At 41.9% G+C, this 22,986-nt stretch overlaps 1 protein-coding gene across 19 annotated transcripts in view; it reads right to left on the bottom strand.

The window, feature by feature from the left end:
- Window positions 1-22,986, bottom strand: part of CADPS (calcium dependent secretion activator) — a 479,125-nt gene that overhangs the window by 363,766 nt on the left and 92,373 nt on the right. For all 19 annotated transcript variants that reach the window (XM_058726308.1, XM_058726310.1, XM_058726311.1 and 16 more), the window contains exon 2: window positions 6,988-7,101. In XM_058726308.1, the coding sequence (XP_058582291.1) occupies window positions 6,988-7,101 (114 nt within the window). The remainder of the gene's footprint in view (window positions 1-6,987; window positions 7,102-22,986) is intronic.

Raw genomic sequence — 22,986 nt, 5'->3', positions numbered from 1 at the left:
GAAAAAGTGACGGCAAAAAACTAATTTTCCAGGCATATCATCTGTCCGGGCTTCGCAGCCTGTCAGAAGCGAAGGGTCAGAAGGGTCTGGGCCAGCCTTGCCCTGTAGCGAATACAGCCCCTGAGTACCGATGTACTGAACTGTCTCTAAAAACCGCCCTGGAAACCCATTTGTACTGGGAGCTCTAGCCGGCGTCTTTGCTCCTGGTTTTGTTTTTTGGCGACTATCGCAAGAGACCTCAGCCGCCGGCTTGGTTCCGTGTGGCACATCCATAAATCCTTCCTGCTCCTCTGGCAACTTCCCAGACAGGTCATAATGGCAGATGGAAGATAAACAAATAAATACCGAATGGTGAAGGGCAGTCAATTCAGTGACTCGGCCTCATCCATCAGTCCTTCCCTCCACCGCCAGAGCCAAGCAGCTTCAAGGTTGTTTTAGGAACACACACGCACATCAGGTCTTAATGACTGTACAGGGTACGGGGGAAAGCTGGCCCAGCTCCCACTTCCTGATCCTTTCCAGCTCTACAAAAGCCTGTCATCCCAACGTAAATAAGAGAAATACCTACATGTTAGAGTAAATAGGGTTTAAAAACATCCACCACCCACAACGGCCCGGTTGCTACTAACGAATGCCACACAGGTACTGGGCGGGGTGGACCAGAGTGTCAGACGGCCCTGGGTTCAAGTTCCGACTCTACCAGTTGCTGTTTTTGCAAGTTACTTAATCTTTCTGGGATTCGGCTGCCCCATCTTTCACACGGGAATCAGAACGACCCTCCCGTGTAGGATTTGGATGAGGATTCACCCCAACAATGCATATCAGTTGGTCAGCATGGTGTCTGTAATGGTGCCTCTTACCTTCACGAAGTAACGTCATAAGAGTTAGCTGTTATTTTTAAACAGAATATCATGTAGCCATGGAAAAAGACAATATTTTTTAATGAGCATCAAAAGGTGTCCTGAAATACTGTTAAAGCAGATAATTCCAAAGGTAAGGTGAAGTTGGGGGATAGGAGTATGACCCTGGACTGAGAACAGGATAGGAAATAAAACTGATGAGAATATGTCCTAAGTGTGAGTTTTGCAGAGATAGGAAAGAAATTAAAACCCACTGTGCTAAATGACACAACTGGTTTAGCAATATTTTGTAGGAGTTCCCCTGATAGTCTTAATTTGGAAATCAAATAGCTATCTTCATGTGTATAGACACATTAAAAATACCTGAAAAGATACATACCAAAATTTAATAGTAGTTGTCTAGCATGATGGGATTATGGGTGGTTTTCCAACCATGGGCTTTAGGGTTGTTTTCTACATGGTCTATTTTTATAATCTATATATCACATAGTTATCATTTTTATATTATGTTTTACTTTATGATCACTTAAAACACCTCTTCCTACATGGAAAAACTTACATACTTTATCTTCATCGAGACAAGGAGCATGTTAGTTTCTAAAATAAAATGACCTTTGGATCGGAAAGGTATCTTTCATCAAAAAGTAAAAGATCCTGGGGCAAACTTCAGAAGCAGATCTGGGACCCAGACCCGTGGTAGGGAGCAGTAGCTTAGCAACAAAAGCAGCTCCGCTTCCTAGTTCTAGACCCTGGCCCCCCACATCGACTTTGTACTCCCCACCCTACCTCATGCCCAGGGCCTGAAACTAGGGAGGGGATTGATTCTATCAACTTTCAATTCTCTCCTACTGTTTCTATGCAGCAGACGTGTGTGGACCGCCAGTCTCCTCCTCTAACCTTAATATAGTTATGATGTTACTTTCCAGGTGCCATATTTAGGGTGAGGTTGTGTGTGAGTGTGTGTGTGTGTGTGTGTGTGTAATTTAGTCCTGACAACAACTGTGCACGGAGGTCCTAGTACAGAGAAAGTACCTGAGGCTCAGACTTGGCCGAGGTCCCCCAGCCAGTGTGCAGAGGAACTAGAATTCAATGCCACATCTTTCAGACACAAAACATCCTCCGAATCACTCTGACCTCTGCCCCTCCTTCCTTGCTCTGCGTTCCCCTCGGAACAAATGTCTTTACACTGGGTAGTTACTCTTCTCCCAGGGATACATCTGTTGGAAGGCCACTGAGGGGTTACAGTGGTTTTTACGTACTGGAAAATACAGAGCTTCACTTCAGAAAAATAGCCAGATTTGACCTGACTTCCACTTTTCTTAGATAAAAAAAAAAAAAAAGTCCACCATAGAGACTGAATACAGTATGTCACCCAGTGTTGAAGACACCTGTAGTTTGTGCCTGCCACGTGTCCTCCCCTGCTGATAATAGTCCCTCAGTCTGAGAATGTGTGTGCCACTGCACACGGCCTCAGTGGGACTGTTAGGCATGGGAGCGTGTCCTTCCTTAGCCATGTGGCAGGTTGGAACCTGAGGTTGGCCAGTTGGAAGAGACTTCCCCTTGTGGGTTTCAGATCCAGAGCGGGATGGCACAAGAATGGAGTCGGGTTGGCGGAGATTTAGACCAATGATGGGGTGCCACTATAAGGCCACCTGCTTCCTGAGGTTGAGTGGCCAGGGTTCCCTCTTTTCTGGAGCTTGGCTATTTCCTTTAATCACTCTTGTTGCTGTTATTATTGTTGTGCTGTTATACTATCATCATCATCATCATCATCGCTTAATTTAACCAGCTGGTCAGTTCTTGCTGCTAGCAACTGCAAAATTCTTTTCTTTTTAAATGTTCATTTATTTATTTTGAGAGCGAGAGCGTGCAAACAGGGGAGGGGCAGAGAGAAAGGGAGAGAGATCATCCCAAGCACCCTCTGTGCTGTCAGTGCAGAGCGTTGACATGGAGCTTGAACTCACAAACCGTGGGATCATGACCCGAGATGAAGTCGAATCAGACACTTAACCGATTGAGCCACCCAGGCAACCCCAAAATTGTGTCTTCTACAACAAAGTTAGTTTGACAAAACCACCCAGGACTGCGTTAGAGATTGGCTAAGAACAAAACAAAACAGAGCAAAACAAAACTCAATCAGAGCCGCTTCACTGGCTGAAGCCCAGATATCAGCTGTAAAGTTCTAAAATGGGTATGTGTGGCACCCAGGTGGCTCAGTCGGTTAAGGGTCTGACTTCAGCTCGGATCATGATCTCACAGCTTGTGGGTTCGAGCCCCACGTCGGGCTCTGTGCTGACAGCTCAGAGCCTGGAGCCTGCTTCACATTCTGTCTCCCTCTCCTTCTGCCCCTCCCCTGCTCATACTCTATCTCTCTCAAAACTAAATACACATTAAAATTTTTTTTTTAATAGGGGTGTGTGCATCTCTGCCTCCCACCAACCCCCATGTGTCCTTCCAGGGAGGCCCTGAGTGACAGAGGTTTTGTAAAATTTTTCCATCTACTTCTTTGCTCTGATGCCAGGACTGGCATGTGAAGAGCCAAAATGAAGCAGAGAAATGGGGGATAAGGGCGAGAATGCAAGGTGAGAGGGCTTACGGCATAGACATCTGTCTTAAAAGCACTGAGAGTTAGAGTTGTCCTAAACCCACTGTGTGAGTTACGGAGAAATGGGTGAGCTCTCTGATGTCTCAGGACCACAGCTGTGGGAAGGGGACGGAGTTGCCCAGCCGGATCTCCCAGATCTCGGAGCAAGCACCCACTTCAACGCCCAGCTCTCAAAGCCGGAATGGAGGAGATTATAGGATTAATCTGCTGCCTGCCTGATCAGCTTTGACGATCAAGGCCGCCAGGAAAGGATAAAATAAACCTGCATGCTCTCAGGAGCCAGAGGGAATCCTGGCTCCCTTTATCCCAGCCCAGATCAGGTCACAGGCCTGAGTGGCTTGATGCTAATGCTGGCCAGCGGGGTCCAGACTGGGCTGGATGGGCACAGATAGAAAAGGGACAGAGCCTACTCACTCCTTTCATCTAAAAAATTTTTCTTTGCTACTCTAGTGTGCTGAAAAACTATTACTGCCTTAGCAAAACAAGGCCAATGACTGAAATGACTTATTCTAGTAGAATCTTTTCAGAACTGTTTGAGGAAAAGTTGTTGTTTCCATATGTCATTACCATTGGCAAACTGGGATGTGAAGGTGTGGTATGGTGGGGTGGAATATGTGTGAATGTGTGTGCGTGTATGTGTGTGTGTGTGTGTGTGTGAGAGAGAGAGAGAGAGAGATTGGGTATTTAGGAGGATATCTATTGGTTTTGCCAGCAGAGCATACATTCCAACATTCTTCTTCTGGTAGAAAGCACCCTAATTTCTCAATGAGAAACCACTGCACTTTCACTCTAGATGGTTCCAGTGTAGTTGAGCCTGCTCATAGGCTCCAGAGGCGGTATCTGTCAAAGCACTGATCCCCTGGTCTAGTCCAGCCTCCATCTGTTGTGACTGGCTCCAGAAAAGCCACACGACCCATGACAGCCCAACCAAGTCACCTGGGGCCTTTTGCTGGGGCTCTCAGCAAAGAGGTATTCTCTTTGCTGATGTGGTTGCTAAGCTGGTAGGGCAAGACCGGAATCTGCCAGAGTCCTTCACATGCAGAGAACCACCCTAAGAATAAAACCAACACAGGGAGGAACAAAGCTGAGGTATGGGGAGAAAGATACCCATCTTGCTGGCATCTTTGGAGTCTCTGGATTCAGCCACAGCTGAAACCAGGTCTATTCCTAGACTATTAAGTTGCTTGAGCAAATAAATCTCATTTTTGGCTTAAGCCAGTTTGACCTAGGTGTCTGTCATTTGTAATCCAAAGAGTCTTGACCCAGACAGATACTGACAGGAAAGCAATTGGATCCTGGAGTAAGGTGGAGAAAGAAATCCTAGCTTCTCCCCTGCCCAAGAGTGAAGGGGGAGGAAGAAATGGAAGAGTAATGAACTTGGAGCTCTCCCAAGTTAAGTGTTGATCTTGAACCTTTGATTATGGACTTTTGCTTCAGTGGATTAGACTTCCCGGGAACAAGCATCCCAAGACTCTCGAAACTTTACTAATGAATACAGTAAATAATTAATACCCTACATTATTTCCTGTCACTCAAATCTTAATATTAACTATTCAGTGATTTCTCAATGCCTGTATTCTCACCAGACTAAAAAGAAGCTCTTTCAAATAAACTAGCTACTATAGAAAAAAAAATACCGGGGTCACTATAGATATAATGGCAATTTCCAGAGACTCATTAACACATTGATAACTATTATTTTCAGTTAATTAATACAAAGAAATGGCATTTCCTTTTAATTTATGTCATTAGTCAAATGAGCTTTCTAATTAAGATTTGCAATCTACAAATTTACAAACTGGTGAATAACTCTAAACATGGAGAATTATTGCTAAGGTCTGCCTGGCCTGAACTGGCTTTCAGAACTTGAAAAAAAGGGGGGGAAATTAATTTCATTCCCTGGTGGTTTCTCCACAAAATCTTCTGTTAAATAGATTCAAGATATTCATTGCCATACCATCATCATGGTTCTGAATGTCATTTCCACACTGCATTGAATTCAACTGAAATATTGCATCACATAAGATAAAGAATTAAGTCTGACACTTATCGGCAATAATATTATTTGTAAAATGAAAAAAAAGCTTAAATTTGACAACTATAAAAATGAACCAGACTTCTAAAACAAACCCAAACAGAAATTTCATTGAGAAAATGTGTAAAATGAGTCTGTGGCTGGACCCAGCAAACATCACAGAGACAAAGACTGTTTACTGTTAAACAGTAATTAGCAAACCAGTCAATAGTATTTGCACAAAATCTAATTGCAGTCTTGCTCTACTCTCTTCATGAAAAAAGCCAAGTACTTTAGCACGTGGGGAGGAGAGTTTTACTGAATCAATCAACTAACATTGGAGTGCCCGATGGGCAGAAGCATGTGTGTGGAGCACAGCAGAGCAGAAGCACCAGTGTTTTTATTTTGAAAATGTTTGGTACCTAATAATTAAAAACAGAGAGGAAAGAAAGAAGAAAATCCGTGAAGTGATCCCATGGAAAAAAATCTGAGTCTGGTGGATTCCTTTATACTTAGTTTATTGTTATTACCTTGAATTGCATATGGCAGGATGCCATGCGTTTTTCAATGCTTGGCAGTTGGTTTCTAATGCTTTTAACCTAGCCTTGACAATGGGTATAACATTTGGGGCATACGATCCCAAATACAGAGAATATCTGGTTCACATGAAAACAAATGTCTTTTAATGACCATATAGTAACTTTTGAAAAATATGCACATCAGGCAAACATTGCCCATAGGAAGGGATGGTATATCGACTCCACTAATAATGTATACACAATAGCCAATGTGCACATTATGGAAGAATAATTATAAGTTTTAAATATACTAGAATTCCAAAATCTGACTTGACTGGTACATAAACCTCTGAGGATGACAGGTGAAAATTCCCTTGTGATGTATATTCAGGATATGTTCTCTCACTTATAGGTTTTCTCTTAAGAAGAGTACTGCACTTTGGATGGGGTTCTAACTCATAGAAAAGAACTCACAGCCCCGTTTTAATAGAAAGAACAAGGAAGCGAGTGAAGGCACCATCTTAGAAGATGTTAACATCCTTTAGAAGGGGTGGAGTTGGTAGGAAAAAAGCTCCCAACTCAGTTCAAGTCTTAGCTTGTGGCATTGTAACAGCTGTGCGACTTGGAGTAACTGACCTAACCTCTCACAGCCTCAGATGCCTTACTGGTAAGATGGGAATAATATCGGGACCTAACTCACAAGACTGTTGTACAGACTAAACAAGAAATCATACATAAAACAGGCAATGTGCAGAGTGTTTCGCATACAGTATCTTGTTTAGTGGGTACACAAGTGGGTTTGCTTTGGTTTTCCCCAAACAAAATGCTGTTATTTCTAAAAACCGTAATCAAACATCAACCCGTTTGCCTCGGGGGTGGGGGGATGGTTCTGTAGGAGGCCTAGGCTGCTGTTCCCACTGAACAATAGTCTGGCAATTCTGGGCTTTAGGCTTGGGCAGTCTTAACCTTCTTCTGCATGGTGAGTCTTACCTCATAGTAACTCTGGACGGCGTTCATGAAGGCTTCATCAGCCACAATCTGGGTTTCCCCATTGAGGAAAGCCTGAAACCGGTCCTTGACTGTTTGCAACTGCTGTTTGCTGATCTGTAAGGAACAGAGAAAGAGAGAACAGTGAGGACTTGTTCTAGACAAGGATTGTGATTGCTTTCCGTGGAAGATGCCAGTCCCATCGGTGTGCTAGACCTGGCTTCTATGGGTGCGCACTAGCTGACTGTTACATTTGCAGGAATTTTGTGAGGTGGTTGTTTACTAAAAAATACATAAATACATAAATTGTTAAAAAATTATATTGAAAACAAAGGCAACGCATATTCAAAAGTCATTGCTTCCTGATCATTTTACCATTACCTGTGCTTTTGAGGTTATTAACATCTATTGTATTTGTAGGGTGGAAATGATAGATAATGGGTGCTGCCATATACCTCTTCCTAACTCCACATTCTGTGACACCTTGTTGGAAGCCAGATATCAACCAGGATGGGAATATTTACACCATGGAAATTGGCAAATGCTATATAAGTCATGTGTTCTTGGCTTGTTGTTTTTGTTTTGTTTTGTTTTGCTTTTCGTGAGAGAGGGTTGTTGTTGAACAAACCACCACACAGGCACCTCAGGTGGTCTGATATACCCTGCTTTCCAAATCTATAGTCATCAAAACAGTACAGTATTATCATAAAAACAGACATAGAGACCACAGGACAAAATTGAGAACCCAGAAATAAACTCACGAATATACAGGCAATGATAACTGATAAGGACACCAAGATACTCAATGGGGAAAGGACAATCCCCTCAATAAATGATGCTGGAAAAACTGGATATTCACACCCAAGAGAAAGAAATTGGACCCCCTATCTTACACCACTCACAAAAATTAACTTTAAGTGAATTAAAGACTTAAATGTAAGACTCAAACTGTAAAACCATTAGAAGAAAACACAGGGCAAAACCTCCTTGACATGGGTCTTAGCAATGAATTTTTGGATATGACATCAAAAGCTCAAGCAACAACAAGTGGGACTACATGAAGCTAAAAATCAACAAGTGGGACTACATGAAGCTAAAAATCTTCTTCACAGCAAAAAAAAATCAGCAAAATAAGGAGGCAATTTATAGAATGGGAGAAAATATTTGCAAACCATCTACCTCATAAGGGGTTAATATCCAAAATCTATAAGGAACTCATATAAAAGCAAAAAACCACAAAAAATCCAATGAAAAAATGGGTAGAAGACTTAATTAAACATCTTTCCAAAGAAGACATACAAATGACCAACAGGTACATGAAAGGATACTCAACATCAGTTATCAGAGAAATGCCAATCAAACCCACTATATCTCATCACCTCACACCTGTTTGAATGGTTATCATAAAAACAACAACAACAACAACAACAACAACAAGAAATGACAACTGTTGGCAAGGCTGTAGAGAAAATGGAACCCCTGTTCCATACTGTTGATGGGAATGTAAACTGGTACAGCCACTATGGAAAATAACATGGAGTTTCCCCAAAAAATTAAAAACAGAAGTGCTATACGATCCAGCAATCCCATTTTTGGGTATACATCCCAAGGAAAGGGAATCACTATTTGAAAGAAATAGTGGCACCCCTACATTCATTGCAGCATATTCACAATAGCCGAGACATGGAAACAACCAAAGTGATCACTGATGTTTGAAAACACACACACACACACACACACACACACACACACACACACGATTATTATTCATAAAAGAGAAAGAAATCCTGCCATTTGTGACAACATGGATGGACCCAGAAGGGATTATGCTAAATGGAATAAGGCAGACAGAGAAAGACAAATACTGTTATGTTCTCGCTTACATATGGAATCTGAAAAACGTTGAGCTCAGAGAAATAGAGAGTGGTTGCCAGCATCTCAGGGGTGGGAGAAATGGGGAGATGTTGACCAAAGCATACAAACTTCCAACTATAAGATGTAAGTTTTGGGGGATTTAATGCACAGCATGGTGACTATAATTAACAGTACTGTCTTACATACTTGAGTGTTGTTAAGAGAGTAGGTTCCACAGCCCTTTGTTCTAACTACTTGTTAGTTATGATTTAATTTGTTAGATGATATGTCTCTTTTTGTTATTTGTTCACTGATGTCTCCCCAGGGCCAACTTAGTGCTTTACACAAGACAGGCACTCCATAAGCGCTTTGCTGAATAAATGAAGGCAGTGCACGAAAGAAATCTTGGAATATCCTTTAATCAGTTCTAATTTGTATGGAAAGAAAGTCAGCTAAAAACTTTGCCATTTTTACTATTATTTATAAAAAGTTATACTCTATAAATTGATAATGGGATACTGTGTCTAACTGTTGTAGAAGAAAGCTTAAAAAAGATCATTCTGGTCCTAGCTCCATCAACCATTGTGTCATCTTGGAAAAGTCACTTATATCCTCTGAATTGGCCAGAGAGTTAAAAGCCCTTCTGGAATAAGGCCAGTTTAACAAGTAAATGTTATACCCTCCTTATTTATCTCACTTGGAAAATGGTGATAATTCTAATTATGGCCTTGGCATAGTAATAGCTATTTGATAACATAATACGAGTTCTTTTTTAAAATTTTGAGTTTCTGTATTCATTAATGCACTGATTCATTTAAAACATTTTGTTTATTTATCTTAAGTAATCTCTATACCCAACGTGGGGCTTGAACTCACAACCCAAAGATCGAGAGTCACCTGCTCCACTGAGCCAGTCAGGCACCCCATTTCTATATACATTTCAAGTGCTTTCATCATTAGAATCAATGCAAATCTTGCTAGTAGAAAATAATGTTTAGAGCTATAGGACACTGAAGCCTGGCTTGAGTTTTGATTCAATCAGGAAACAAGGAGTAGAGTTTTGAAAATGGACAGAGGTGGGATCTGGGGTGCTTTAACTGATTTTGTAACTTTGGAAAAAGTGACACTAGTGAAGTTAGGGGCAGATGTAAAAGAGGTAGGTTTTTAACAGATTGATATTTGTCATGTCCTAGAGTACCACTGTCTCAGGTTAGCCACGTGTATAATTTTACATTTTCTGCACGTCTCACTTTAAAAAGTATCAAAAACTAAGTGAAATAAATATTAATACACTTTGTGGAAGCCAATATGTCAAAAATATTATTTTACATACAGTCATCATAGAAATGGTTAATGAGATATTTTACGTTCTCTCTTTATACTATATCTTTGAACTCTGGTGGTATTTTACACCCATAGTATATCTCAATTCAGAATCAGCACACCACAAGTGTGCAATAGCCATGTGTGGCTGGTGGTCACTGCTTTGGACAGCCGGTCCTAGAGCATGGTATGAATGCACTGCTAAGCTGTGTAGACTTTCCGGGCCTGACCCAGGATGTGAGGATCCAAGGATACTGGTGTCACTGGAGTTGTACAGAAAAAATCAGAGTTATTTGTATGCATTTGAAAACATTTCAACTGAATTATTGGGCACCAGTTGATTTTCTCGTAAAAATGACACCAGAACATAAATTTCTATCAAGTAGTTCAGCCTTCACTGGCCTAAGTCACAAATCCTTACAGTATAGTATAGTACCAACCAAGGCATCTCACAGAATTTACATGCAGAATTCCTTCTAACACTGGGTTAATACCAAATCTGCACGATTTGGGGGGTGGGATGGAGTGGAGTAATGGAACAGGAGAGGGAGTGGCCACCAATACCCCTTGCTTTTGCCTTAAATCTCAAGGGATGGAAATAAAAGTAGGCACACACCATCTGAATGATGAAGATTGATTGTTGACCCAAGCCAAATCCATTATCACTCTAACCTTTGTTAAATAAGCAGAGTACTCAGTTCTTCAAGAAATATTTACGGAGCATCTATTACCTGCCTGGTTCTACCCCATGTCCTGAGGTATCAGTGGTCAATAAAAACAATTCAACCTCTGACCTCAGGGGCCAGGGCGAGACAATAGGGAATTCAAGGAAATAAGGGATTGTTTTCAGGGACCTTGTAGTCAAGATGGAGAGGAAAAAAACATACAAAACGACAACAATGACAACCGCACAAAAGTATGTTTTAGGATTTCAGAGGGAAGAGATTACAGAATGTAAAATGCTTAAAAGGAGAAGGACTTCAGGAACATTAACATGAGTCAAATTCGGAGAACATCCGTCATGAAGCCCCATAAAACACCCCCCACTTCCTCAAATACCTCAAGCTCTCAGTGAGAGAGTCAGGGGCACAGATTCTAGAGACAGAGCTATGCTTATGGCTGGGTTTTGATGCCTGCCAGTCCAAGTTCACTATTTTCCCTCATCACTAATTAAACAAGCAAATCACGTATTTAGTTATCTCACTCACCGTGTCTCACTGGGCAAAGGACTAAGCTCTCTACACCTCAGTGTTTTCATCTGTAAAACAGGGCCATTACTGACCTCATAGGATTGTTGTGAAGTCTAACTGGAGGTAAGTGACATATTCACTGCATAACCTGGTACAGCATGAATGATCAATAAACAGTAGCTGCTGTGATGATTAATCCTCAGCTTAGAGGCTTTACGCATACTGCTTCCTTGAAAAAGCATGCCTATGGGAAAATTCCAGACGTGTCTTCAAAATGCAACCCCATGCTCCTTCCCAGACTTTTCTGGATGGAGGTGGCTACTTTCTCAGTACTTTGTTCACAGTCCTGAGGGTACATGTGTCATACTGCAAAGTAGAAGTTTATTTAGATGCCAGAGCTCAGAGTCAGGGTCAGGAGTCAGGACTTGAGAACACAGATGGGGTCAAAGGGATATGGACTCAAATCCTGGTGATAATACTCATTTCCAAGGGTAACCTTGGGCAAACTGATTTCCTTAAGCCTCAGCTCTTCATGTATAAAATAGAATTCTAAGTCCTACTCCCAGGGTTGCTGGAAAGATAAGAAGAACATAGGAGGATGTGCCTAAGGAGCTTAGCATGCTGCCTGGCACAGAAAGAGTCAAATCATACAGGGTAGACCAGAAACCAAATGGCCTTGAGGCCCCGCATGATGTAGTCTCTGTCTATTGCTGGCTTTGTTTTGTCTTACTCTGCTCTCCTCTTACTCAGCTCCAGCCACAGTGGCCTCTCTTTCTCAAGCGTGCCCCATGTTTCTTCCCTGAGAGCCTTTGCACTTGCCATTGCCCCTGTCTGGGATGCTCTGCCCTTGATCTTCCCGTGGCTGCCACCTACTCACCTTTAGGGCTCAGCCTGCCTAGCATGTCATAGGAAAGTTTTCCGTGACCACCCTGTCTACAGGAGTGCTGCCCTAAGCTGATGTCTACCACACTGCCATGGGTCCTGTGCAATGCCTTCGCAGCCATTATTATACTCAGCATTTAACTTCTCTAAGATAAGTTTATTTAGCTGAATTATAACATGCGCATGGGAAAACCTATGCCCATAAGCACAGAGCCTGAGAAATCTTCACAAAGTGAACTTTCTAATAGACCCAATTCTCCTTATCAAGGTAAAGAACATTACCTGGACCCCAGAAGCTCCTGCATGTCCCCTCCAAATCATTGCCCCTCTCCGAAGGGGATCACTAGCCTGACCTCTATCAGCAGAGATTCGTTTTGATGGTTTTGAACTTGAGGTCAGTGCCATCGTGCATTATGAGATTCTGCTGTGTGGCTGGGGGTAGCAATACCTCGTTCATCCTCATTGCTGAGTAGCATTTCATTTTATGACTCTACCACTATTTGTTTACTCTCCAGTTGAGGGACATTTGGGCCTTCTTCCTTTATTTTAAAATTGTGCTTGCTTTTCATTACCTATCTCCGCCTAAGAATATAGGTTTCATGTGCATGAGAACCACATCTATCTTGTTTACTGCTGTGCTTCTAGTGCCTGACACAAAATAGGTTCTAACCAAATATTTCTTGAGTGAAAACATGGACTTATCAACTATTTAATGTATACCAGGCACCATGTTAGGCTCTGCGGATATGAAATGACCAAGGTACGATCTTAGCTCTCAGTTCTCTTACTCTCCCACATTCACCTTTGATTCCTTAGCACCCTTTGGCCTTTTGCACACCTTTTGAGTGAGTGCAAACCTCACTTAGGAGCTCACATAAATAGCCAATCTGTGGGTTAATCTCTGGTTTAAAGTTAACTGACCTAGATAGGATTGAACATGGAAGGTGACCTTGCATGAACACACTGAAATAATTGGCCCAGAGAAGCTGACAGTACAACACCAAATAGACAAACAGACTTCCATGGGCCACTTACAAACAGAACTCTCTCTCCTAAGATAGAAGTCCATCTAAAAGCACTCAAAATGGATAGAAGCCTCTTGTGCATCAGATCAGAATTCGGAATGGAAGTAATGAGTTCCAAGAGCAGAAAACTTGAAAAGATGAAAGGTAATTATTGCAGAGGAAAGAGCTGTAGCAGGCTTTGCTGCAACTACTGAAGCATTCTTGGTTCAATCCACCTCATTAGGCAGGGCCTGAAAATTCCCACTGTGTTTCAGACAGTGTGTAATTTACTGCACATTCTGGAGAAGGATGATATGGAATATACCAGGAAGAGAAACTCGCATGTGCTAAGGGCTGGTCTCCGGAGAGGCAGTGCCGAAGTCAGAGCAAGCACAGGCCAAATCCTGGCTTTGATACAAGTCTTAGGGCAAGGAGTTGACTTTGGTTTTCTCCTCTATACATGGGAGATCTTAACTACCTTACAGGCTTTTTATGAGGTCACATACGCAAGGCAGATAGCATAGTATCTGGCATAGAGTAAGACTGGTTAATAAAAACAATATAGTATTATTGTTATGATTTAGTTTTGCCTTTTTCCTGTCATTAATCTTTTATGTTCTTCAATGCTTTCTTTCCCTCTGTTTATTCAGTCTTTTGAAGTTACTTTTATGTGGTGTTTTTCGTCCCCTCTTCCTTGGTCCTTCCATTTTGGAGGCTGAAAAGCCACGCACTCTTTTCCCATCTCCCAGCTCTATGGAGACATGCAACAGGGATAGAAAACCACTTGGGGTCCTCTGGAAAAGCTTTTGAATAAAATCCTTACAAAAAGGAACCTGCCTGTTGACATAACCCTTTCCTCGGGTCAAGAGCATCATAGAGATTCTGGCCCTTATACTTTTGAGGGGTTGAGCAAATGTTTGGAAACACCCATCTCTGCCCTTCTTGTTATGCAAGAAAAAATGAGTCTTGATTTTTGTTGTCATTCAAATCATTTTGTGCTTTCTCTTTCTTGCAGACACATGCTTTTCCAATGGATACCTGAGGCTTTCCCTAGGCATGAAAGAAAGCATTCTTACTAAGGTGCTTTTTGCTTCCTATGGTTCCTATCACAGCAGCAACTGCATTATAAAAGAGGGAGAAGCAATATTTACCCTGAAAGAATGAATCTGAAATGGTAGCATTCCAAGCATAGGCTGTAGGTAGGAGGAAAGTTGTTTTGGGGTGTAAGGAGGTCTTCCATTTATACACATAACTGAAGTCCTTCCCTAACATAAAAGGTAAGCATTGAATATTACAATCTAATAATATGAGCTAAGCTTTTTCTTTTTTTCTTGGAAACTGAAGTATAGTTGACATGCAATGTTATTTTAGAAGTTTATTTAGTTTTGAGAGAGAGAGAGAGAGATACCGAGTAGGGGAGGGGCAGAGAGATAGGGTGACACAGAATCCAAAGCAGGCTCCAGGCTCCCAGCTGTCAGCGCAGAGCCTGACGCGGGGCTCAAACTCAAGAACTGTGAGATCGTAACCCGAGTTGAGGTTGGACGCTTAACTGACTGAGCCACCCAGGCACCCAACACACAATGTTATTTTAGTTTCAAGCGTACAACATGGTGATTCAACCACTCAAAACCTGGTGCTGTGCTCATGTCAGGTGTAACTACCTTCTGTCACCATACAATACTATTACACTATCATGGACTATATTCCCTGTGCTTTACCCTTCATCCCTGTGATTTATTCCTTCTTTAACTAAAAGCCTGTATCTCCTACTCCCCTTCACCTATTTTTCCCATCCCCCCAGTGTCCTCCCCTCTGGCAACTACCAGGTTGTTCTATTTGCGCGTCAGTTTCTACTTTTTACATTTATTTGCTCATTGTTTTTAGATTCCACATATAAGTGAAATCACACGGTATTTGTCTTTCTCTGTGTGCCTTTTCTTTTTAAGAAAGAAATCATTATTTGGGGGAAAAGTAGTTTTTTTAAGTTTATTGATTCATTTTGAGAGAGAGCAAGAGAGAGCAGAGGAGGGGCAGAGAGAGAGAATCTCAAGCAGGCTCTGCGCTGTCCGGCATGGAGCCTGACTCGGGGCTTGAATCCAGGAACTGCGGGATCATGACCTGAGCCGAATGCAAGAGTCAGATGCTTAACCAAAGGAGCCACCCAGGTGCCACGAAAAAAGTAGTCTTTAAAACTTTACTTCATTATAGAAGACTAACAGGAATGTCAAGTCAACAAGCGCTTTAAAAACTGTAAATTAGCCTAGAGAGAGGCGAGCAAGATTTATTTAATTTCTTTTCTTTGAAGGTTATCAAAATTTATGTTGGTCCATTAATTTTATTAAAAAAATAAAATATCCTCTTTCCACAACCAGATTATTGTCTGCCCTAAATAAAGTCTTGATTCTAGGAAATCTAGAAGTTCTATCATCCAAACCACATATTTACTTGTGCACATAAAATTCTTCTCACTTTGTATATTATGTACATTTAGATAGTGCATTCCAAAAAAGGTGTTTTAAGTGAATTTCACTTATTTGGCTTGAGCGAGAAAAAAAAAACCTTCAAAAGACTTCATCATAGGAAATTATCACTGAATAATTCTGAAATGGAAGTTGAAGGGGCAAGAGTACTAAAGGCAGGAGAAGGTACAATGAGCTGTAACCTGGGACTTCTCTTTGCAACATGGCTACGAATTCCATCATCCAAATAACATCCTCTCCATATACCAACCGTACTATGACTTACTTTATATTTTGCCTTGAATATATAGCAAGTCATTTCATTTTTTTTTATTTGCAGGGGGGCGGTGCGGGGGGGCACAGGGAGAGAGAGAGAGAATCCCAACCAGGCTCCAGGCTCAGCATGGACACAGGGCTCGATCCCACCACCCTGGGATCATGATCTGAGCCGAAATCAAGAGTTGGATGCTCAACCAACTAAGCCACGCAGGTGCCCCATTGCATTTTTTTAAAAACTGAAACTTGTTCTAAGCAATGGTACCTGTGAAATCATAGGCTTTATGTTCTAGTTATAGTTAAAATAGATAGGTACTATCATCTTGCATACATCTGCCACATTTTAGGGAGTGCTTCCTTAGAAAAGAATTAAAAATCTACTATAGAAGTTCTTGCTCATTAAAAACATTTTTCTGGAATAGCAGCAGCTGAATATCATTAAGTTGTTACCACTTTTTAAAAACTAACTCTGAATTTTTAAACCATTAAGTAACAGAATGACCAACTAGCCATGTTATTCCTAAAGACCAATTTGTTCAGGAGAGAAAGAACACAGGGTTCTGTCCCCTGAGGGAAAGTGACCTTGAGACAACATTAAACATGGGTTAAGCTGGGATTCTCTCAGAAAACAATTACTTAGTACAAGAGGAAAAAAATTAAGAAAACTGAATATAGAAATGGGGTCAGGCTAACGGTTCGATTGGAGATGGGATGAGAGGAGAAAAAGGATAAAGAGAAATGAAAGGAACAGAAGATGCCCTATATACACCGCAGAGCATCTGAAAAGTTGGATCGCGTGTCCTACCCGATTGAAACACATACAGTTTTATATTTTTATTGTTTAAGTTCATTTATTTATTTTGAGAGAGTGAGAGTGCAAGCAGGGGAGGGGCAGAGAGAGAGAGGAAGAGAGAGAATCCCAAGCAGGTTCCACACTGTCAGCACAGAGCCCAATGGGGGGCTTGGATTTCCAGAAACGTGAGATCATGACCTGAGCCGAAATCAAGAGACAGACACCTAACCGACTGAGCCACCCAGGTGCCCCACCACATACAGTTTTTAAAAACTTAAGAATATACTTTTCTAATTTGTAGGCACTTGGACAATATTCATCTAGATGCTTCAGACAGGGGGCCAAACATGTAATTTTAGGTCCAAAGTCCTCATTAAGAATTCTTCTAGTTGTGGGGTGCCTGGGTGGCTCAGTAGGTTAAGCTTCCGACTTTGGCTCAGGTCATGATCAGACAGTCATGAGTTCAAGCCTCGCATCAGGCTCTGCGCTGACAGCTCAGAGCCTGGAACCTGTTTCAGATTCTGTCTCCCTCTCTTTCTGCCCTCCCCCAGCTCATGCTCTGTGTTCTCTGTCTCTCAAAAATAAATACACGTTAAAAAATTTAAAAAAAAAATGCTTCTAGTTGCTACGATTCTCAAACATACTGGTGTCAAGTCTCTTTACACTCCTAAAATTTATTTTTTTTTTTATTTTATTTTTTTTAATTTATTTTTGGGACAGAGAGAGACAGAGCATGAACGGGGGAGGGGCAGAGAGAGAGGGAGACACAGAATTGGAAACAGGCTCCAGGCTCCGAGCCATCAGCCCAGAGCCTGACGCGGGGCTCAGACTCACAGACCGCGAGATCGTGACCTGGCTGAAGTCGGACGCTTAACCGACTGCGCCACCCAGGCGCCCCTCCTAAAATTTATTGAAGACGACAGAGACTTTCTGCTTATGCACGTTATGTCTGTTGGTACGTACTTAACAGATATTAAAACTGAGCAGTTTAAAACGCTCATTAATTCATTACAATAATAATAAACTCATTATGCGTTAACCTAAATAACCCAGTTTTATGAAAATAACTAAATTTTCCAAAGCAAATATTAGTGAAATGAACGGCACCATTTCATAGTATTGCAAATCTCCTCCGGAGATTAAGAGAAGGCTGTTGGAATCTCATCTCTGTTTCTACATTCAATCTGTTGTGATATGCTGTTTTAGTTGAAGTATGTGAAAAAAAATCTGGCCTCCCACAGATATGTTGATGGAAAAAGGAGAAATATTTTAATAAACGTTCAGATAGATGCAGGGTCTTTGTTGATATTACACCAATGTGCAACCAGTGGTATTTTCTTAAAGGTTAGTTGTGTGGAATTGGAAACCATAGTAATGAACTTTTTTGTACCCTCTTACATTAAAAAAATCACTGGTCTTTCCTACTTTTTGAAACAATCTTTTAACTATGGATGCTTTTTAAAAAAATACCACACATTTGTCCTATGGAAAATACTAGTTCATTAAGTTAGGCAAATATTCCAACTATTGACACATTTCATTACACAATATGTAAAAAAAATCATATTACTTACAGGCGCCTGGTTGGCTCAGTCGGTTGAGCATCGACTCTTGATTTGGGCTCAGGTCATGATCCCAGGGTCATGGGATCCGATCACACATTGGGCTCTGCCCTGAGTGTGGAGCCTGCTTAGGATTCTCTTTCTCTTTCCCTCCCTCCCTCTGCCCCTCTCCCTGACTTGCCCTCTCTCTCTCTCCAAAAAAAAAAAAAAATCATATTACTTAAAATCACACACAAAAAACTGGGGTGTTGGAAAACTGTCAAGCTTATAGTGATGGACTGAAAGCTCAAACGTTATCATTGGCAAAAAATACTGTCAGCTGTTTTTCTTGAAGTAACAGGCTCCCTTCATTCATTTTCCAGAAAATATCTGCAAAATGCCTACATTTGAATAACCTTGGTTTGTCTATCAGTTGTTCTTTCAAGTAAAATTGACATTGCATCAAACCAAAAAAATGACTAGTTCACTGGGCAACCAGTAACACAAGTCCCTTTTCACACGTGCCGAAGTGCTTGATGGATATTTACTATTTCATCCTACTAATATTAAAAGAGTGGGTACTCCGGGTCAAAAGTTAACGCAGTTAATAATTTCCACAGCTTTCTCATGAAGAGTACTCAGTGAACCTGCTAGTTTTTAAACAGTGGGCTCATGGCTAAGAGGAGGACAAGACCGGTGTGGTCGGGCACGAGTGCCTTGGTTTGTGCCAAGGCCCCGGCTGTTTCACTCACCACTGCTTTTGCATCATTAGTGCAGATGTCAGTACAGTTGGGAAAAAAAACAATAGTGTCTTAGTATTATTAGGAAAATCATCCTTGGGGTTTATGGACCACACCTCGGGAACCATTGTGAATCAATGAACCTGATGGCTATTAATGCTGCAAGGCAGTTGGCCAGGAGGAGAGTGGTACAGTCTGATCCTGGAGAAGTAGGTGCAGGGCCCTGTGTGCCAACGTGCGGAGTCTGGGTTTAATTCCAAGCAGGATGGGAAACCACGGAAGTGTTTTAGGCAAGGGAGTGACATGATTTGAAAGCGTGCGGCATCAGGGAACAGTAATGAGTTCTCAGGTTCATTGCAGAATCAGGATAATGTTTCACGCAGGCTGTGGCATCGGAGGAGAGGAGGATTTTGAATAATGTCTAGCATCTCAGCTGGCAGAGATAGGCTCACCGGGAGAAGAGGAAGAGGCAGGGCAAGTGGGAGAAGGGATGAGAAGGGCCTTCCAGATGGGAGTACAAAACGAATGAAGAAAGATGAGAAAGTGTGGGGTCCAGTCAAGGGGAGGCGGTCAGAGTTTCTTCTGCCAACTTATAATTTAGACTCTGCTGATGACGAGAAAGAAGATGGAGAAGAAGAAAGAGGATTAGAGGCCGCTCTCAGTATAAGCATCAAGCATGCACAACAGAGCTGTCCAAAAATAAAGTCACAACAACCTATTGCAAATGAGACAGTAGATAGTTCCATTTGGCTGGAGCCCAGATTAAAAAGACTAGAGCAGCGACACACGCAATCACTAAACACGATTCTGAATCTTATGAGGTTTAATGGCGAACTTATCTGTCGGAACGATTTCCAGAGAAGAAGCTGAAAAAATCTGAACGCAGTCCTATGTAGAGGTTGTGGAAGATTCTCTAACGTAACACCTCACAAACTGAAACTGGGACCTTCACCGAAGCCGATTTAGGTTAAGAACCTTGCTTTGTCAGTCATGACAGCGAGAGAAGGTACGAGTGACCAGCACTCTACTTTTCAGGCTGCTGGAATGTTTGGAGGGATGTGCAGACCTTACTTAACTGGTTCTGACAATCTCCATTCGTGACACAGAATTGCAGAGGAAAAAAAAAAATGAGACAAAGTCAGAAGGTGCTCTGCAGCTGGGAAATACTCAAAACACAAGCATAAACCCTAACATAAATGATGGCCTTGAGTTAATAATAATGTACCACTACGGGCTCGTCAATTGTGATAACAAATGTACCAGGCGAATGCAAGACGATAAACGGGAGAATGTGTGGTGGGGAAAGGGGATATGGAGTATGCGGACACGGTCTTGTACTTTCCACTCGATTTTTCTGCAAAAAAATAAAGTATATTAATTAAGCACATACATGCACACACACACGGAAACAGATTTTCTATAAAGGAACCCAAATATAGCAGCGCACACAATACAGACCTAGGCCGGCACAACAGAGAACAGAAAATCCCGCCAACTGACGTTTGTCCTAGAATCCAGAAGCAGAAAAGAATAAAAAGCCATCGGTGTTTTGGAGTTGCAGTGCCTCATGGCCAGATGAACCAGCTGGGTCGAGCAGAGGTTTCAGGGACCTTTTCTGCACCCACAAACGAGTGCTAGCTTATTAAAATGAAATTTATCATTGATTCAATTCCTCTCCACGAGATTTTGTGTTACTGATATTTTAAAGGCATGAGTGATTCCCCCTACCGCATCTGACAGACACACTTTTGGTTCCTTTTGGAGGCAGCCGAGAGCGTGAACTTCCCTCAAGCTGAGTCACATCACTTGTCCTATCAAGGTACAGGCAGTGTTTATTTCATGCCTTGGTAAGCATGTGGGTAGACTGCGTGGAATATTACTGAAACATCTTTGAAGAAAGTTCTTTTTTTAATCCCTGTAATATTCGTCTGCAATCAAGCGACAATATGTTTTTATGTTGTGTCTAGAATTTGCCCCTATGGCTGGGTAACAACAGTTTGATTCTCATTTTTCTGCAAGTCCTCACAATTCCATTTATGCCTTGAACTTTCGGGGCTATGAATGTCACTTTCTTTTTCCTTTACTATCTTCACTTGGCTAAGTCTTACCTGTCTATCAAAATGCTGTGTAAGGCCAACTCCTTCTGATGGCTCCTCCCAGGCCCTGAGCTAGACGCCCTTTCTCTGAACTCCTTCATCCCCTGCCTCTTGGCATTTGTTATAAATATTAATGTAAATCAAGGACTCTTATGTCTATTCTTCCTACAAGACTGCTAACGAGGGGAACCTTCTTTTTTTTTTTTCACTGAACTTTGGGTATTAGCAGCCAAGAGACCCAATAAATTTGGGGGCTCAGCCTTTGTATCAGTATTGCCAAGGAAGCTTGTAGAAAATATTGATGCCTGTGGCCCCACAGACCCACTCACTCAGAAAGTCTGGGAGTAGAGACCCCAGTATGTACAAGTTTAGAAACTTCATGAACATCTCTTGCAAGCCAAAGTTGAGACCCCCTGAAAGAAATACTACTTCCTGAATGAATTGAAGTATCGTGTATCTTTATATAGGATTAAAAGCATTTTCTTAGCCGCTTTCACATGGATTGAATAGTCCTCAACTTGATGGGAAATAGAAACTAGATTTTTCTATGCAGTTCCAGAAGAATAAACTAGCATCAGATAGAAAGTACAGGCAAGCTGATTTAGGGGCAACATGAGGACCGACTTTCTATTATTTAGAACTCTGGGGAAATGGATTAGGTTGCCCTTTAACACATAGTGTCTTGTCAATGAGAGTATTTGGCTATTTAGAAGGATTCATCATTGAACTAAGACTTGGAGTATGTGGCTACAACAGCCCCTTGCATACACGGTTTAGGGTTCTTTATTCTACAGAGGCATTTTCCAATCTTAGAAGTGTATAATCAGCAGAGATGAGGAGCAGTTAATTTTAATGATAAATAAACCCATGGCTGTGAATTTCCTCCTGGGAAAGCTGCTGTGATGTGCTAGCAAAAGTCAAACAACTAGATCTGTGTGTGTGTGTGTGTGTGTGTGTGTGTGTGTGTGTGTGTTGGGGAGGGGAGAAGAATACTGACTTGTAACTTAAAAAAAATTTTTTTTAATGTTTATTATTTGAGAGAGAGAGACAGACAGAGAGCAAGCAGGGGAGGGGCAGAGAGAGAGGGAGACACAGAATCGGAAGCAGGCTCCAGGCTCTGAACTGCCAGCAAAGAGCCCGATGAGGGGCTGAAACCCACAGACCGCGGGATCATGACCTGAGCTGAAGTCGGCCGCTTAACCGACTGAACCACCCAGGTGCCCCTGATTTGTAACATTTGATGGTTTCCATGATACAAATATTCCCACCATGATGGGTCTCAGGCTACCAATATGACATCATCTGGCTCAAAACATTCCCGGAAATGTAACATTTGGTCTTGAGAACCAGGGCACGCACACCACAGAAAAGCTGCCCTCTTTTCCTCCTTCTCTCCTATGTTTCCCCTCATTTCTCCCCTTCATCTTTTATCATTATATAACTCATGACTGGGAAAGAATCTGAAGTCGAAACTCCAAGAAAACTCATCTCACTTCTTTAAAATCTAGAATTTTTGGGGCGCCTGGGTGGCTTGGTCGGTTAAGCGTCCGACTTCGGCTCAGGTCATGATCTCACGGTCCGTGAGTTCGAGCCCCGCGTCGGGCTCTGTGCTGACAGCTCAGAGCCTGGAGCCTGCTTCCGATTCTGTGTCTCCCTCTCTCTCTGACCCTCCCCCATTCATGCTCTGTCTCTCTCTGTCTCAAAAATAAATAAACGTTAAAAAAAAAATTTTAAATCTAGAATTTTTATTTGAACCAAGCAACTGGGAAATACTCATTCGGGGATAAACTGTCTCAACACAGAGCGTTAGTATATACCTGCAATGCTTTATGTCTCATCTCCCA

This window comes from Neofelis nebulosa, chromosome 4 (assembly GCF_028018385.1).
Source record: "Neofelis nebulosa isolate mNeoNeb1 chromosome 4, mNeoNeb1.pri, whole genome shotgun sequence".
In the NCBI taxonomy this organism is placed as follows: domain Eukaryota; kingdom Metazoa; phylum Chordata; class Mammalia; order Carnivora; family Felidae; genus Neofelis; species Neofelis nebulosa.
This window is presented reverse-complemented; position numbering and strand designations above follow the sequence as displayed.